Below are 19,551 nucleotides of genomic sequence, written 5' to 3'. Positions count from 1 at the left end.
CTGCTTTCCTAGGGAAAGGCCTTGGTGTCCAGTCGCTCGCCAGGAAAATTCCACAGCAATGGAATGAACATCCTCAGACACTTCTGAGGTGCTCTTAAGTCCTTTCTAGTTTCTAAATTGTTAGCATTCCTGCCAGTTGCTTTTCAGCCATTTGCTTGACGAAGTTCTTCTCTCCCAAACACACACTTTCTGACATTCTGGAAGAGAAGACTAAAGGATGCACACAGACTCCCAGTTCTCCAAAATCAGTTCCTGAGAGCTAGAGGGAAGAGTTGAATGCACTGAACCCCACACCAGCCAGCAATTTTCACTTCTTTGCTTTACTTAAAAGAGCGAGTCCACAATAAGATCTTCAGTGGAGCAGCATCTGTAAAACATTTACCACATGTCCTAGCTCTTTGTGCCAGGATACTGAGAAGATCCTATTCTGGAAAAGTCTGCCTCTTGTCATTTAATCTGGAATCTCTCTCTGCGGGTACAACTTTCCAGGGGAGCACACATTTCACAAGGTAAAAATGCTGCCCTTTCCCTCACATAGCAAAGTCAGAAAAATCAAATGTTCTTATTGGTTTTTCATGGGGAAATACTAATCTATGTCATTGATCCTTATGGGAAGGGAAGGAAGGTTTATTTACTTTGAAAATTATGAGTAACCAGCGGTAGGTAACATAGCAAACATTCTTAGAACTAAGTTTTGTTTTCCTTCTGAAGAGATAATAACTATGGAGAGATTTTGAAATTTGGTGAGTGTGTGGAGAAGAAACAATATTGACAATGAATACTGATCTGGTGACATGTATTTAGCATCTATTGTACACTGACACCATTTGGCCATTCTCTTTCCTCCATGAGGAATCTTCTATGAATCACAGCTTTCTCACTGGGTGAATATTAATCAGGAAAGTGAGGCATCCATTCAAATTTGAGAAGAAATATGTAGAAAGATATGTACAAGAACACAGGCTGGATTTACTGTTGATTTAAATGATTGGAAAAAGATAGGTAGTTAAAAATATTTTATTCATACTGCTATGGCATGAACATAGCATCTAATATTTTATTTTTCCTCTAATCTTACTGTTTTATATCTTCATATTTTTTATATTTGATTACTGAATATGTATAATCAAGGATTTACATAATCTAGTGAAAGACTGCACACTAGCTTCTGTACTTCTCCTCTTCATACTTTTCAATGTGTGTGTAATGTAGTTACTTGGTTTTTGTGTCCTTAGTGCTGTGACAGACTATGACCTCATAATTTTTATTTTCTCCCCGTATGCTAGACATGAGGAGTGTGTCATGTATTTTCCTCTTAATACTGCTTTAGAAAACCATTGCAAGCTCTCATTTTCTCCACTTCGATTTTCCTGTGGAACATTTCCATGAGTGGGAAAGCTGAGTTCAAAGTCATTGTGGAGTTTGCCTCCTGAAACTACTGAAATGTTCTATTTGCATGGCCTCTTTGGGTTCCATTCTGCCTTATTAAGTGAACATCATCCTTTTGCTGTTATTTTTCATTTCTGACCAAGTGCATGCATGCTTGCACAAGAGACTCACATTGTGCATTTGAAAGTATTATTATATACAGATCAAAGAAATGTATAGACCCATGTACCTCAGAAATATAAATGAATTGATAGAAAATAGTAATAGAAAAACAAACTAATACAAAATTTAACAAATGTGACATAAAAACCTTTATATGCCATGATCAGTGACATTTATGCTGGGAATACAAACTTCATTTTACACTCTTACTGATACTCTGTTTCAAAAACACCAAAAGAAAATCCTTAACTTCCTTCAGTGAACAAAATTCAGAAAGGTGGAAAAACATAGAAGGAAACGTTTTAGAGAGAAAGCTCTTAACTTTTGGCCATTCCCATCCTCCGCTGGCATAGGTGAGGACTTTGGTGTAAGGGACACCAATAAAAGGCCCTGAAGAGAATCCCAGGCTGAGACATCAGCCCAGCGCCTGGGGCTTCAGGTCCTGGCGGCTTCTCAGAGTGGCCCTGCAGAACTTCTGTGCGGCCGGTCCAGAGTCTTGTCCTTCACAGTGACTAGAAATCTATAGCTTTCCCTCTTTTCTGCCACATATTTTAAAAGCGGCTGGTTATTCTCACAGGTTACTAATTAATGTTCCACTCCATCACGCAGATAGGAATTTTATTGGTTTAGCACTGCTGTGGTCGGGATATTCGTGCCCGGCCAGAATGAATGTGTGGAAAGCTAAAGCCCAAAGAGTTCCACTTAGGAGTTAGGGCCATGGGGAGGTGAGTAAGTCACGGAAGTGGATCCTCCATGAATGGGATCAGTGCCCTCAGAAAGGAAACGCCAGAGAGCCAGTGTGTCCCTTGCACCATGGAGAACACAGTCAGAAGGCGCCCCTGTGAGCCAGGCTCCAGCCCTGTGAGACACAGATGCCCGCTGTGCCCGCGGGAAGCACCTGTGCAGCTCCTTTGTTGTAACTAATGGAAGCCTCTTGTCCCATCTGGCTGTTTCCCTGGATCTGCAGGCCGAGATACTTGCCAAGATGATCCATTTGCAAAGTGCACAGAAGCTGCAGATGCTGGAGAAATCTTTGAGGATGGGCCTCCCTGAGTCCCTCAAGGTGAGGCTGGGATATTCTTTGGGGGAAAAAGGACTATTGGCTGCCTGTGAGAGAGCGGTAAAGCAGCCCTGATGCTGAGCATCTAGGCTGGCACGGAAAGTCCTTCACGTTGTGTCACTTCATATCCACATCACTTCTGGGAAGTGAGCTGTTTTATGCTCATATTCCAGAAGAGTAGATGGGGCCTACCCAGTACCCAAAATGAGTGGTCTCCGCTCATTCTGAATTAGTTCACATTTGTAGACATTTCCCCAGTTATATCTTTAAAAGTTTGATTTCAGTACATACTAATTTTAAAACATGCATCCATGAGAAGTTAACCACCTGTGCATTTTCTTGCAACATTTATTAGGGCAAATCCTATTACATAAAAATGCAAAAACAGATACTATGTTATCTGTGAAAGAGAACCAGAAATAATTTTAAATACTCATTACATCACTGCAGCAATATTTGTTACAAAAGTTTTGTATTTATGTATGTTTTTAAAACTTACTTTGTATTTTAAATTTTGGACAATTACTGAGTGTAGTAATTGATTTTTAAAATTTATTACCGCAAAAAAGCAGAAGTTGAATTAATAAGAGGTCAGTATAGCTTCTATGCAGTGGGGAATTCACAGGTAGAAACAGGAATGGGGGTAACCTCAGTAAGCACCTCTCAGTGTTACCTTTCTTTTTAAAAATTATTTATATATTAATTGGTACATTTTAGGTATACAATACATTTACATTTATCATTGGGTGTTTGTACCTGTACATGATGTATCTTAGTTCTTATTTTTTTCCCCATTACCTATGCGCCCTTCACCCCACCACCTTTCCCTGTTTACATAGACTTTGTTTCCATTTTTTTTCTTTCTCATAATTTTTCCTTTCCTTTTTTCCCTTTCCCCTTCCCCTCCCACCACCCTTACACCTTTGGACCTTTTCCTATTTCAAATTATCAATTATTTGTTTTAATCATTTTCATCCTTATTTACACTTTCAGTTTCTCACACTAGAGAAACTATTTGGTATTTACACATGTGTGTCCTATTTATTTCACTTAAGAGTATGGCCTCAATATGCATCCATTTAGCTATAAATGACTCTAGTTTCTCATTCTTTATGGCTGAGTAGTACTCCATTTTATTAAAAAAACACATCTTCTTTATCCAGTTTCCAGTTGATGGGCACTTGGGCTGTTTCCAAACCTTAGCTATTACAAACTGTGCCACTATAAACATAGGTGCACATATGTCACTGTGGTATGATTCTTTTAATTCTTTGGGGAAGATACCCAGTAGGGGAATAGCTGGGTCAAATGGGACCTCTAGTCCTAGTTCTTTGAGGTATCTCCATACAGATTTCCACAGTGGTTGCAACAGTCTGCACTCCCACCAACAATGGAGAAGGGTTCCTTTCTCTCCGCACCCCCGCTAGCATTTGTTATCAGTTGATTTCTCGATAGCAGCCATTCTTTGTGGGGTGAGGTGGAATCTCAGTGTTGTTTTCATCTGTATCTCTCCAATGACCAGTGATGTTGAACATTTTTTCATATACTTGTTTGCTGCTTTTACTTCTTTTTCTGAGAAATGTCTGTTCATTTCAGATGCCCATTTTTGAACTGGGTCTTTGAATTTGGGGGGTCTGATTTTTTTCAATTCTTTATATATTCTAGATAGTAGACCTTTGACTGAGGTACAGCTGCTAAAAATTTCTTCCCATATTGTAGGTTGTCTCTTAGCTCTGTTGGTAGTTTCTCTTGCAGTGCAGAAGCTTTTTAATAAGATGAGATCCCTGTTGTTGATTCTTTGTGCTAGTTCCCGTGCTACTGAAGATTTGTTCATGAAGTCTTTTCCTATACCAATGTCTTCAAGAGTTCTACCTAACTTATCTTCCAGCAAGTTTACTGTTTCTGTCTTGATATTTAGCTCTTTAATCCACTTCGATCTTAATTTAGTGCATGGTGATAGGTATGGGTCTAGTTTTAATCTTTGGCAGGTTGAAATCCAGTTTTTCCAACACCATTTATTGAACAGGCTATCTTTTCTCCAATGAGGGTGATTGGCTCCTTTGTCAAAGATGAGGTGGCTGAGTATGTCTGGAGTTGATTCTGCATCTTCTAATCTATTCCACTGATCCTCGGGTCTGTTTCTTTGCCAGTACCATGCTGTTTTTATCACAGTAGTTTTGCAGTACAGTTTCAAGTTGGGGATTGTGATACCCCCAGCCATGTTTCTGTTGCCCAGAGTTGCTTTCGCTATTCTAGGTTTCTTCTGCTTCCAAATGAATTTTTGGATTGTTTTCTCTAGTTCTGTGAAGTACACTGTTGGAATTTCAATCAGTATTGCATTAAATCTATACAGTAGTTGTGCAAGTATGGCCATTCATTTTTCTAGGAGCTTGAGGTTCTGCATTAGGTTATTTAACTGAGTTCTCTCTGTTGTCCTAATATAGGCATTCACTGCTATGAATTTCCCACATAGAACTGCTTTCGTTGTGTCCCACAGATTCCTGTATGTTGTACTGGCATTATCATTTACTTGTAGAAACTGTCTAATTTCTTCTTTAATTTCCTCTGTGACCCATTGGCTGTTCAGGAGAGTGTTATTCAATTTCCATGTGTTTGTGAGTGTTTTCCAGTTTCTCATGTTATTGATCTCCGATTTTATTGCACTACCGTCTGACAATATACAGGGGATAACTTGAATTCTTTTACATTACTTGATTGTGGCTGGGTAGAGTTCTATATGCCTCACTTATCTGTGTGTCCAATTCTCCACCTCTGTCTGGGAAGTTTTCTACTATTCTGTAAACAGTTTTTTTATGTCAATTGTACTTTCTCCTGTTTTTTCGTGGACTCCTATCAGACTTATGTTATTTTTCTCTGCATCATCTAGCAGCTGTTGGATTGATTTCTCATGGTCCCTTACTATCTTTAAGAAATCTCCTGTTTTCATGGTCCTTAACTGCGATCCTGTCTTCTATATCTGATATTCTGTCTTCAGATTCTCTTAGTCTGCTCTGCGTGCTTTCAATGGAGTTTTTAATCTCCTGAATATCTGTTTTAATCTGTTTCATGGATTCCATTTCTTTCTTATGTTGGGCGATCATGGTTTCCATTTCTTTCTTATGCTGGGCATTCATGGCTTCTAGCATGTTTTTTATCTCATCTATTTTCTTGTCTGTTTCTGTTCTAGAGCCTCTAATCATGTCTTTCACTCTACTCACCATCTCTGTATTTATCTGGGAGATTATTTCTGCTTTGAATTTTTCTAGAGCCTCATTCATCTGTTTTGTTACTTCCTGTGCTATCTGTTCAGGGTGTCCAGGTGGTTGATTATCCGACTTTTCAACCTCATTTCCCCCAGAATTTCCCTTTTGTGGTGTGGAAGCCTGTGTTTGTGCCTTGCTTAAATGTCTTCTCATTTTTGTTTTTGGTACTGTCCTTGGTTTAATTCCTGGGTTGATATTTCAAAATTGCGTAATGCAGTTATCTTTGTTGCTTGTGTTTAAAACCCTTGTGGAATGATTGCTTTTCAAAGGTGTCTTCCAGATATGGCTTGTGTTTGGGTTTTGAGGCTCTAATGACTCTGAGGCTATTTTATTTTCCTTATACCAGAAAGGAAAAGTGATTAGATCAATCACAACATGTTAGGCCAAATGTTACAATCAGCAACACCATAGCATCAAGCGCAGCTTAGAAAATGACAATTTGTGGTAGTTATTAATCTACCACATTTAACTATGTGAAGTATAATCCCCTGTGCCTCTGTAGTGAGGGACCAGGTAGCAGAAGAGCCGTAAGGTGGCGCGGGGCAAGGGTGATGGAATTGGGCCTTGCAGGTGCCCGTGCGGCTAAGCAGAGCACCGGATGAAGGCAGGGCTCCAAGCCGCTCCTGGGACCTCACCGTTACGTGGATAGGAATCAGAACACAGAACACAGCCGAGGAGCCTCAGGTTGCTTGGCCGACCCATGGAGAGAAGCTCCGGATGTAGGCGGGGCTCCAAGCCACTCCCAGGACCTCACCGTGCCCTCAGCGTTACCTTTCACCACCCACTGAGCCTTACTGATGAATTGATATAGACCTGAAAACACTCTAGGAGAAGGAAATCACTATTCTCCAGATGTTACAGAGGATGGATCAAAGGCAGAGCGAAAATGAATTATACAGCCAGCTACTTACTGCTGGCACCAGAATATAATTCATAGACCTGATTCAATTGCCCCAAGGACACTGCCTGTTTATAACAAAGCAGAAGCTTGAGACCAAATTGCTGGCAATACTGCAGCGACACTGGATCCCCTATGAGCTGTGGTGGGAGTGAGGAGTGGGGCAGCCACATTAGAAAAGAATTGCAAACTTCTTTCAAAGCTGTATGTGCAATGGTCATACAACCAGCAATTACCTTCCTGAGCACGTCGCCCCGAAAAAATGCAAACTGATGTTCAAACAAAAATATGCACAGATGATACAAAAATGCCTGAATAAATGCATACAAGAGTTTTGTATGAACTAGCTACAGCTGGAAATAGCTCAGATGACTTCCAGAAGGTAAAGGGGCAAACTTAGCTATGTCCATATTATAGAATAATATTGAGCAGTAAAAGGGATCAACTGTTGATTCAACAATGAGTGAATCTCCAGAAAAGACCATTGAGTGAGGAAAAAATTCCTAAAAGTTTACATCCTGTATGATTCCATTTATGTAAAATTCTTGCTTTGCAATATTACAGAGATGCAGGACACAGTAATGGTTGCCAATGGTTAAGGAACATTTGAGTTGAAAAGCAGTGGGAATAAATATAAAGAGACAATGTAAGGGATCCTCATGCTGTTGAAAATATTCTACATCATGATTCTATCGTATCAATATTCTCATTGTAATTTTACACTATAGTTTTGAAAAAATGTCACCATCAAAGGAAATAACCAGAGGGTATACAAGATCTCTCTCATGTTACAGCAGGCGCATGTGAATCTCTATTTCTCAAAATTTAGACTGTGATAAAAATTATAAGAGTATATTAAAGAGCAGGGCATAATGGATTGCAAAGACAATAGATGCAGGATGGGGCTTCTCATCTTGGAGGAGAAGACTGGGGTGTTGTGGTTGAATAGGAAAGGAAATAAAAGAAACAGGAGAAGGCAGGGAGCGGGGTTCCTCTTAGGCCCAGAGCAGCAGACAGACGAAAAAGACTAGGTCCTGAGAATCTCACCAGTCTCCACCCATGTGGGGTCCCCCTTGTGAACACCAGGAAGCCTTGGGAAGCCTAGAACAATGCTTTGGGGAATCCTAGCTGGTCCATGCAGGGCCCACGCTGCCTCTGTGGAGGAGCTCAGTGAGCTGCTCTTCCTGCTGCAGCCCTGTGATGTAAAATAAGAGAAAAATAGAAAAGGAAACTAGAATACACTTTTACTCATTCATGTACTAGAAAGTTATAGACATGTGCGTACGCATGTGCATGCATGGCTGCGTGGGTAGGTGCATGTTTATGCAAGGTAAGAAGACTCTGAAATGTAGAAAGACAAAACTGGAGTAGGCAGAGGGATTTGTTCCAACGGAGATTTACTTGCAACACGTGCCATAGACACTACTGAAGCTGGAGCACTAGTTATGCCATCCATCACAGCTATACAACCTGCAAGGAAACCCTACTCCTCTCAGTCAATGGGCCAAGAAAGCAGAAGCCTGGTAAGACAGTAAGCTCTGCACAGCATCTGCATGCTTGAAGGACGCATCACAGAAACTCGGCAGCTGCAGCCCCACCAATGAAGGCCGAGTGGGGAGCCTGGACTCTGAAGCTCTGTTACAAAGGAGACACCTCCCTCTTGGCCTTTCCTTCAAGTAGTGGCCTAGTGAGTTCTCAGGACTCTCACTACACCCAGAACTGGGGGAGCCACACAAACCCGGATGTCTCATACTCAGGAGAAGGTACATGCGGGTGTACCAAGGACCCTGCCCCTCCATGCCAAGCTTCCACTGTACACATAGTGGGATCCTGCACTCTAGCCCCACAATACTGGCAAGCCCAGTTCCTCTCAAGTGCCAACAGATAGTGTAGAGAAAAATGCAAGCTATCTCTAACTTGCAACAATGAGGATCCATACTTGTCTTCCCCTGCCCAAGAAGCATCAAGGAGAGTCCCGAAAACAAAATGTAAATAAGATTTAGAACTTATTATGTAATATCCAATAAATCAGAGAGCAAATTGAATAACTTTTCCTATAAGAACAAAAAAAGTTTATTTAAATAAGGAATAGCAATTGACATACAAACTATTAGAGTAATCTGAGATTTTTGAAATAACAAACTCTAAGTATTCTTCAATGAATAAATACAGAAACACTTCAAATGAGTGAAGAAATATATACCTAATTGTTTTAGCTTTTAAAAATGTATTTTGTGTACATAATAGAAGGAAATCTGTGAAAATATCTTACTAAATTCTACAGTAAGAGAGTTAATGATATCTGTGAGTTGTGTTGGTCTTACAATTTTTTTTTGTTAAATTCTTTTATTGGTACATTGTAGGTATACAACACAATTACATTTCTCACTGGGAATTGTACCTTTATATAAAGCATCTTGGTTCTTATTTTTTCCCCATTCCTAGCCCTCCCTTCACCCCCTCCACCCTTCCCTATTTACAAAGACTTTATTGCCATTTCTCAGCATTTTTCCTTTCCCTTCTTACCTTTTCCCTGCCCCTCCCACTACCCCTACCCCTTTGGACCTTTTCTTCCTATTTTGCATTGTCAATTATTCATTCTAATCATTGATATATTTTAGGTATACAATATAATGACATTCATCATTGGAAATTTGCACCTTTACATAATCTCTCTTGGCTCTTATTTTTCACTCTTGCCCAGCCCTCCCTTCAACCCCTCCAGTCCTCCCTATTTACAAAGATTTTGGTCCTATTTTTCCATTTTCTCACATTAATCCCATTCCCTTCTATCCTTTCCCCTAGCCCTCCCACTTCCTTCCCCTTTGCCCCTTTTCTTCCTATTTCACATTATCTATTATACATTTTATTCTTTATTTACACTTTCAGTTTCTCACACCAGAGAAACTATTTGGTATTTATACATGTGTGTTCTATTTATTTCACTTAAGAGTATCGCCTCAATGTGCATCCACTTAGCTATAAATGTCTCTAATTTCTCATTTTTTATGGCTGAGTAGTACTCCATTTTATTAAAAAACCACATTTTCTTTATCCAGTCTCCAGTTGATGGGCATTTGGGCTGTTTCCAAGTTTTACCTATCACAAACTGTGCTGCTATGAACATGGGCACACATATATCACTGTGGTATGATTCTTTTAATTCTTTGGGGAAAATCCCCAGCAGTAGAATAGCAGGGTCAAATGGGACTTCCAGTCCTAGTTCTTTGAGGTATCTCCATACTGATTTCCACAGTGGTTGCACCTGTCTACACTCCCAGCAGCAATGGAGCAGGGTTCCTCTTTCCCCACAGCCCCTCCAGCATTTGTTATTGGTTGATTTCATGATAGCAGCCATTCTTTCTGGAGTGAGGTGGAATCTCAGTGTTGTTTTCATTTGCATTTCTCGAATGACCAGTGATGTTGAACATTTTTTCATGTATTTATTTGCTATTTCTACTTCTTTGTCTGAGAAATGTCTGTTCATTTCAGGTGCTCATTGTTGGATTGGGTCTTTACATTTGAGAGGTCTGATCTTTTTAAGTTCTTTATAGATTGGAGACAGTAGACCTTTGTCTGAGGAAAAGCAGGTGAAGATTTTTTTCCCACATCCTAGGTTGTCTCTTCACACTGCTGGTGGTTTCTCTTGCTGTGCAGAAGCTTTTTAGTAAGAAGAGATCCCACCTGTTGATTATTTGTGCTCATTCATGGGCAACTGAGGTTTTGTTCATAAAATCTTTTCCTACACCAATGTCTTCAAGAGTTCTACCTAACATCTGTTCCAACTGGTTCAGAGTTTCTATTTTAATATTTAGATCTTTAATCCATTTTGATTTTAGTTTAGTGCATGGCAAGAGATTTAGGTCTAGTTTTAATCTTTGGCAAGTTGAAACCCAATTTTTCCAGCACCATTTATTTATTTATTTATTTATTTATTTATTTATTTATTTATTTCCCCCATTAACTTTATTGGTACATTTTAGGTATAAAATACAGTTACATTCATCATTGGGATCTTGTACCATTACATGAGTCTCTTGGTTCTTATTTTATTTCCCCTTCCCTTGCCCTCCCTTCACGCCCTCCACCCTTCCCTACTTGCAAAGACCTTGTTTCCATTTTTTTCCCCTTCTCATATTTTTTCCTTTCCCTTTTTTCCCTTCCCCTACCCCTCCCAATTTCCCTGCTCTTTTAGACCTTTTCTTCCTGTTACACAATATCAGTTATACATTTTTAAAATTACAATATTAAGATCCAGGAGACATTACCACAGATTTTACAGAATTTAAAAGGATATAGAAAGCAAATCATTTTTGAAATAAATTTGACAACTTCTAAGAAGTAACTTATAAGACAAATTAATGAAACTAACTCTGGAGGAAATATAAAATTTGAATAGCACCTATTAAAGAAAGTGTATTCCTAGCTTGAAAACCTACCTATATGACAACAGCAGGCTCATCAACATTTTAACTGATAAACTATATCAAACAATTAAAGCAGAAAAAAGAAGGAATACTTCTCCCCTCACTTTAGGAACTCAACATTGTGCTAATCCTAAAATTGGATAAAGATAATAGAAGAAAAACGTATGAACATAGATAGAAATTTGTTTAACAAAACAAAATATTAGAAGTCAGATCTGGCAGGATGAAGAAAGTGGTTTTGTTATAGGGATGGCAGTGTTGGTTCAGCATTGGAAGATCCACCCCCAAAAGTCATCATTTTAACAGAGGAAAGGCAAAAGCCATATGATCCTGTCACTAGTTGGAGAAAAAGTATTGGACCAAATTCCACAGCTGTTCATGGTAAAAGCTATCAGGAGACTAGAAGTAGAACAGAAACTTCTCAACAGATTAAAGACATGCACTCCATACTTCCAGCAAGAACGCCTTGTATGAATGGAGAAGATATAATGCTTTCTCCTTAAGGTGGGGAACAAGGGCAGATATGCTTACTCTTTATCTGTCCATTAAACTTTGAAACCTAATCTCCACCAAAATAGTCTGGCAATAAAATGACACAACTAGGATAGGATTGGCACAGCAGAAGCAAAATCTTTATATGTAGATGACATGATCATCTACAGAGAAAATACTAAGAAATCTCTAGGAGCCCCTAGAACTTGTACTTGAATTTAGCAGGATTAAAAAACACAAGTTATATATAAAAATTCAGGTCTGTGCATAGTTGCTATAAATGAAGAACTGGATATTGAAATTTAAAGTTATGTAGGAGTACAAAGGACCCAGAAAAGCCAAAAACAAAAACAAAACCCATGTTGGAAGATGTTTAGCACCCAATTTTAAGACTTCTTCTAAAGCTACAGTAAGCAAGGCAGTGTTGGTGTAAGAAAAGACATATAGATCATTTGAATAAAACAGAGAATCTAGAAATAGGACCACACATATATGGTCCACTGAGTTTTGAAAGATTATTTAACATTAGCATTTTATAGAATATAAACTCGATTCAAGAGCCAAGGAAGAGATAGTGTCTTCAGCAAACGGCACTAGAACACCTGGTATCCATATATAAAATATTAACCACAACCCTTTTTTCCATACATGAAAATACCTTGAAGGGATCTATGACCCTAAATAAGAAAGCCTAAAAGTATAAAACTTTAAGAAGAAATTATAAGGGAAAATATTTATGAATTCAGGGTAGGCAAGAACTACCTAGGATACAAAAAACATGATGTATAAAAGAAAAAAGTTGATAAATGAGATTCCATCAAAATTTAGAACTTTAAATGGCATCATTAAAATGAAAAGTAGTCCTTAAACAGACCATATTTACAATGCATATAACCTATGAGCAGAATATATAAAGAATTCTTAGAGCTCATTAATAGACAACCCAATTAAAATGTAGATATAAGAAGATGATAAATAGCCAGTATAGCACAAGGAATGGTGTGCAACTCTAGAATCAGAAAAATACTAATCAGTACAATAATAAGATTGAATTTTACACTCATTAGGGAGATGAAGTCAAAAATTTTAAAAGCCTTGTCAGGCCTTTTTCTTTTTGTTGGATTCTCGCCCTTCACGTTTAATTTGTCACGCCCAAAGGATTCATTCTGCTGGGTTTCCTGGGGTTGTGATCCTCATTGTCATTTCCTAGAGTAATGTCTAAAAGTTTTTGGAGTGCCAGTTTGGTATTCATGAAGTTTCTGAGGTGCTCTTTATCATCAAAGTATCTTATTTCTCCATCCATTTTGAAAGATAGTTTTGCAGGGTACATCAATCTGGGTTGGAGGCTGTTTTCCTTTAGGGCTTGAAATACATCACTCCAAGCTCTTCTTGCTTTAAGGGTTTGCATTGAGAAGTCTGCTGTGATTCTGATGGGCTTTCCTTTGTATGTGCTTTGTTTCTTTTCTCTCACTGCTTGGAGAATTTTGTTCTTCTGTTGGATTTCTGGAATCCTAACTATTATATGCCTATGTGTAGATTTTTTTTGATTAAGGCTAGCTGGAGTCCTATATGCCTCCCTTACCTGTATGTCAAGTTCTTTGCCCCTCCTTGGGAAGTTTGCTGCCATCACTTCTGTGAACAGTTTTTTTAGGTCATCTGCACTCTCTCCTCTTTCTTCATTGGCTCCAATCAGGCTTATGTTATTCTTCTTTGCATCTTTTAGCAGCTGCTAGATGGATTTCTCGTGTTCCCTTACAATTTCAAAGCAATTTTTCTTTTCCTCCTCACTAATTGCAATCTTATCTTCTATATCTGAAATTCTGTTCTCACATTGGTTCATTCTGCTGCACAGACTTTCAATGGAGTGTTTAATCTCTTGGAAATCTGTTTGTATCTGTTTTATGGATTCCATTTGTTTCCTATCTTGAGATTCCATCATATTCCTCAGATCCTCTATTTCTTTATCTGTGTCCTCTCTAGATTTATTAATCATGTCTTGCACCATGAGCAAAATCTTTGCTGTTATCTGAGTTGTTATTTCTAATTTCATTTTTCCCAGATCCTCTTTTGTTGCCAGTTCAGAGAGTCCAGGTGGTTGAGTATCAGAGTGTTCCATCTCGTTTCCCTTTGAGGTTGCTGTAGGTGATCCAGAAGTATGTTTTTGAGGCTTGTTTATGTGTCTTCTCATTTCCACGGGGAAGGGGGTGCTTCTGGCACCCATGCGGCTCACCTTCTCTGCCCTAGGAGCTTGGGATGGCAGCAGGGGAGTTTCCTTCCAGGTGCTGGAACCGGCTCAGCTTCTCTTCCCTAGGAGCTTGGGATGGTGGTGGGAGAGCTTCCTTCCGGGTTTCAGCACCATTTATTAAAGAGGCTATCTTTCTTCCAGTGAGGGTGTTTGGCTCCTTTATGGAAGACGAGATGGCTGAGTGTGTCTGGCATTGTTTCTGCATCTTCTAATCTGTTCCACTGGTCCTCAGGTCTGTTTCTTTGCCAGTACCATGCTGTTTTTATCACAGTAGCTTTGTAGTAGAATTGCAGGTTGGGGTTTGTGATACCCCCTGCCATGTCTCTGTTACCTAGAATTGTATTTGCTATTCTGGGTCTCTTCTTGTTCCAAATGAATTTTTGGATTGTGTTGTCAAGGCCCATGAAGTATGCTGCTGGGATATCAATTGGAATTGCATTAAATCTATATGGCAGTTTTGGAAGTAAGGTCATTTTCCCTATATTAATCCTTCCTACCCAGGAGCAGGGGATGTCTGTCCATTTTCTGATATCATCTTCAATCTCTCTTTTCAGAGTGCCATAGTTTTCAGAGAAGAGTTCTTTGATTTATTTTGTTAGGATGTTTCTTAGGTATTTCAGTTTTTTGGATGCTATTGTGAAAGGAATTATTTGCCCTATTTCTCTCTCAGTGAGTCTGTCATTGGTGTAGAGGAAAGCTATTGATTTTTGTGTGTTGACCTTGTATCCAGCTACTTGACTGAATTTGGTTATTAAGTCTAGAAGGCTTTTGGTGGAGTTCTTGGGGTCTTCTATATAGAGTATCATGTCATCTGCAAATTATGACAAATTGATTTCTTCATTTCCTATCTTTATTCCTTTTATTTCTTTCTCTTGTCTAATTGCCATGACTAATGTTTCCAGAGCTATATTGAACAAGAGTAGTGATAGTGGACATCCTTGTCTTGTTCCTGATTTTAGTGTGAAGGATTTCAGTTTTTGACCATTTAGTATGATATTGGCTGTTGGTTTGTCATAGATGGCTTCTATTATTTTGAGGTAGAGACCATCTATTCCAACTTTTTGTAGGGTTTTTATCATAAATGCATGTTGGATTTTGTCAAATGCTTTTTCTACGTCTATGGAGATAATCATATGGTTTTTGTCCTTGGCTCTATTGATATAGTGTATTACATTGATTGATTTGCACATATTGAACCATTCCTGCATCCCTGGGATGAATCCCACTTGATCAGGGTGTATGATCTTCTTGATGATCTTCTGCATTCTGTTTGCCATTATCTTATTAAGGATTTTTGCATCTATGTTCATTAGTGAAATTGGCCTATAGTTCTCCTTTTTGGTTGGGTCTTTCTCTGCTTTGGGGATCAAGGTGATGCTTGCTTGCAGGAATGAATTTGGGAGTATTGCTTCCCTTTCAATTTCATTGAAGAGTTTAAACAATAGTGGCAGCAGTTCCTCTCTAAGTGTCTTGTAGAATTCAGCAGTCAAGCCATCAGGGCCCAGGCTTTTTGTAGTTGATAAGTTTTTAATTACATTTTCAATTTCATTGGTTGATATTGGGTTGTTCAGAATTTTTAGGTCTTCTTTGTTCAACTTTGGTAATTCATATGTATCTAGGAATCTGTCCATTTCTTCTGTGTTGTCCATCTTATTGGCATATAGGTTCTGGAAGTAGGTATTGATGATCTTCTGGATTTCTGCCCTTTTCATTCCTAATTGCATGGATTTGGGCCTTTTCTTTCCTTTTTCTGATAAGGTTGGCTAAGGGTTTGTCAATTTTGTTGATTCTTTCGAAGAACCAACTCCTGGCTTCATTGATTTTTGTATCGTTCTCTTAGTCTCCATTGCATTGATTTCTCCTCTGATCTTTATAATATCCTCCCTTGTAAGAGCTTTGGGTTCGTCCTGCTCTTCTTTTTCTAGAAGCTTGAGGTGCAGCATCAAGTTGTTTAATTGGGCTCATTCTGTTTTCCTAATATGCATATTCACTGCTATGAATTTCCCTCATAAGACTGCTTTCATTGTATCCCATAGATTCCAATATGCTGTATTGTCATTGTCATTTAATTGAATGAACTGTCTGATTTCTTCTTTCATTTCCTCTGTGACTCACTGGTTATTCAGAAGTGTGTTGTTCAATTTCCACGTTTATGAAATTTTTTGAGTTTCTTTTGCTGTGGATCTCCAATTTCATCGCACTATGATCTGATAATATACAGGGGATAACTTCAATTCCTTTGCACTTACTTAAACATGTTCTATGTGTGAGTATGTGGTCTATTTTGGGGAATGACCCATGTGCAGCTGAGAAGAATGTGTATTCTGATTTTGTGGGGTGGAAGACTCTGTAAACATCTGTTAAGTTTATTTGTTCAAGAGTTCGATTGAGTTCTAGTATTTCATTACTTATTTTTTGTCTAATTGATCTATCTATTTGTGATGGTGGGGTTTTGAGGTCCCCCAGTACAAATGTATTAGTGCATATATGACTTTTCATGTCTGTTAGTATTTGTTTTATATAGTTGGGTGCACTAGTGTTTGGTGCATAGATAGTTATGATTATCATCTCTTCCTCTTGGATTGTTCCCTTTACAAGGATGTAGTGTCCTTCTTCATCTCTCTTAATCAGTGTTGGTTTGAAATCTACTTGATCTGCAAAGAGGATAGCTACTCTTGCTTTTTTTCGGGTTCCCATTGCATGGAGTATTGTTTTCCACCCTTTAACTTTCAGTCTATGAGCTTCCTTTTGAATGAAGTGTGTTTCTTGTATGCAGCATATTGTTGGATTTTGCTTCTTGACCCATTCTGCCAGTCTATTTCTTTTGATTGGTGAATTGAGACCATTAACGTTGATGGTTATAACTGAAACGTATTGACTTGTCATTGCCATGACTTTTTCTTTTTGTTGGGTTCTCCCCCTTTACATTTAATTTCTTGTCATGCCAGACGGGTTCATTCTGCTTTGCTTCCTGGGGTTGTGATCCTCAATGTCTGTTTCTAGGACATTGTGTAAAATTCTTTGGAGTGCTGGTTTGATATTCACGAAGTTCCTAAGGTGCTCTTTGTCATGAAAGTATCTTATTTCTGCATCCATTTTGAAAGATCATTTTGCAGGGTACATCAATCTGGGTTGGAGGATGTTTTCTTTCAGGGCTTGGAATATGTCACTCCAAGCTCTTCTTGCCTTGATGGTTTGTGTTGAGAAGTCTGCTGTGATTCTGATGGGCTTTCCTTTGTATGTGATTTGTTTCTTTTCTCTGACTGCTTGGAGAACTTTGTTCTTTTGTTGTGCTTCTGGAATCTTAACAATTATATGCCTATGTGTAGATTTTTTTTTTTGATCAAGGCTATGTGGAGTCCTATATGCCTCACTTATCTGTATGTCAAGCTCTTTTCCCCTGCTTGGGAAGTTTTCTGCCATTATTTCTGTGAAGAGGTTTTTTATGTCATCTCCACCCTCTCCTGTTTCTTCATTGAGTCCAATCAGTCTTATGTTATTCTTCTTTGCATCATCTAGCAGCTGCTGGATTGATTTCTCATGTTCCCTTATAATTTTGAAGCAATTTTTCTTTTCCTGGTCACTAATTGCAATCTTATCTTCTATAGCTGAAATTCTGTCCTCACATTGGCTCATTCTGCTGTGTAGACTTTCAATGGACTTTTTAATCTCCTGGAAATCAATTTGCATCTGTTTTATGGATTCCATTTGTTTCTTATGTTGGGATTCCATCATGTTCCTGAGCTCCTCTCTAGATTTATTAATCATGTCTTGCACTAGGGGCACAATTTCTCCTGTTATCTGAGAAATTATTTCTGATTTCATTTTTTCCAGATCCCCTTTTGTTGCCAGTTCAGTGGGTCCAGGTGGTTGAGTATCAGAGTGTTCCATCTCATTTCCCTTTGGGGTTGCTGTAGGTGATCTGGAAGTCTGCTTTTGAGACTTATTTATGTGTTTTCTCATTTCAACTGGGGGGTGGTGGTGGTGCTGTTGGCACCTGCATGGATTACCTCCTCTGAGCTGGGTGAGGTGGGACAGGGGCCGGGAGCAGCGGTAGGGATGGTGGCCCAAAAACCCTTTCCTCTGGTCTGGGAGCAGCGGGATGGATGGTGGCCAGGAAACCCCTTCCTCTCAACCAGGAGCAGTGGGACGGTGGCTCAGAAGCCCCTACCTCTGAGCTGGGAGTGGCAGGACTCAGTACCATGGTCTGGTGGTCCAGTATCCTCTGCATCTTTGTAGTGTGGAACCAGGTGGCTGTACAGAGGATCGGGGGTGGGGGGGGTGTCCAGTGGATTGTTGCCAGGGCGCGGGCTGATTCGGCATGTTCCACGCGACTCCCGACCTTGGTAGGGCATGCGCAGACCTGCCTGTCTGCAGTGGTCTCGGTCTTCCTATTTTTAAAAGACATTTTAATAAGAGTAAAGAAACAGAACCTAAAAGTGACTTGACATGAATGTTTACCTGCCACTTTTGAGTCAAACAATTATATGCTTTCATATCAAAAATTGCTCTATTCTGGTTGAATAAGAGACATCCCAAGATCTTTTTATAAGGAGATGTCTTCTGACTTTATTGAAATGTTGTAGGTTTATGGGACTGTCTTCCACATGAACCAGGGAAACCCATTCAAGCTTAAGGCCGTGGTGGACTCATGGCCAGATTTTAACACCATAATTGTTCATCCTCAGGAGCAGGTAAGTTGCCAGCTGTAGAATGAATATGCCACAGTGTTTGTGTATGTTGTGTTACTGCCTTGTGTGAGGCAACACAGTTTAACTCAGGGAAACAGAAATGACTCATAGTAGTGCCAACAAGTCCCTGTCTTCCAGAAGGTCAGCCTGGAAAAGAATCTAGAGTAATCCACAGATTCATTATATCACTGTGTAGAAGAGGCAGGAACAGAAATGCAGAAAAGATACATCTTCTTGTCTTTAGGACACAGCACCATACACTGACAACTTAAAGGAAGCCAGGTTTATTTTAGCTCTCATTTTCAGAGGATTCAGCCAACAGTTGCCTGCCTCCAAGGCAGAAACAGCATGGTGGAAGGTCACAGGGGAAGGAAGCTCCCCAACTCTTAGCAGGCAGGAAGCAGAGATAGAAAGAAAGAATCAGAGACAAGAATACACCCTTCTAGGTCAGCCCCCAGTGGCCCACGCTTCCAGCCAGGCCCAACTTCCTAACATCAGATTCAGCCTTGCACTCATCAGTGATAATCATAGCACTCCCATGATCCTATCTTTTTCCAAAAGTGGAGACTTTTGGGGGACATATTAGGTCTAAACCATAAAAATACCACAGAAAGTTAAAGTATGTGTTGAACACTTTCATACTTATACAGTATTTTACTTTGTTCACAAGATAGTCCCCCAACCAGCATCTGCTGATGCTGAAAAACAAACTTTGTTATTTCTTACATGCAGATCATGGGAATTAGAGCCAACAGTTGGAATGTTTTGCCAATTTAAGATCATGCTAATGACAGAGTCTGATCTTTTGCTAGAAACATTGAAAGACCGTGATCTAGGCTGCACTTCTGTATTGTAACAAATCAGATCCAAGTTCCATTTCCAACTATCAGTCTGAAGGAAAAAAGTACTTCTGGTCTTGAAGAA

At 39.3% G+C, this 19,551-nt stretch overlaps 1 protein-coding gene and 1 long non-coding RNA gene across 3 annotated transcripts in view; one reads left to right on the top strand and one right to left on the bottom strand.

Moving 5' to 3' along the window:
* The window catches only part of LOC147820758 (uncharacterized), a 135,729-nt gene that overhangs the window by 47,468 nt on the left and 68,710 nt on the right, over positions 1-19,551 (bottom strand). The gene's annotated exons all lie outside the window — the stretch shown is intronic.
* LOC101712854 (glycine N-acyltransferase-like protein Keg1) overlaps positions 7-19,551 on the top strand; it is a 42,881-nt gene continuing 23,336 nt past the window's right edge. The window contains exons 1-3 of one of the 2 annotated variants that reach the window (XM_004869737.4): positions 20-509; positions 2,519-2,614; positions 18,523-18,630. In XM_004869737.4, the coding sequence (XP_004869794.1) occupies positions 2,537-2,614; positions 18,523-18,630 (186 nt within the window). In that variant the 5' untranslated portion in view covers positions 20-509; positions 2,519-2,536. Of the gene's footprint in view, positions 510-2,518; positions 2,615-18,522; positions 18,631-19,551 lie in introns of both variants that reach the window. The other variant, XM_004869738.4, reaches the window with a different exon arrangement.

The sequence above is a fragment of the Heterocephalus glaber genome, unplaced genomic scaffold (genome assembly GCF_053883595.1).
Source record: "Heterocephalus glaber isolate CG9 unplaced genomic scaffold, H.glaber_assembly_v1.0 deba00001805, whole genome shotgun sequence".
Classification (NCBI taxonomy): Eukaryota; Metazoa; Chordata; class Mammalia; order Rodentia; family Bathyergidae; genus Heterocephalus; species Heterocephalus glaber.
This window is presented reverse-complemented; position numbering and strand designations above follow the sequence as displayed.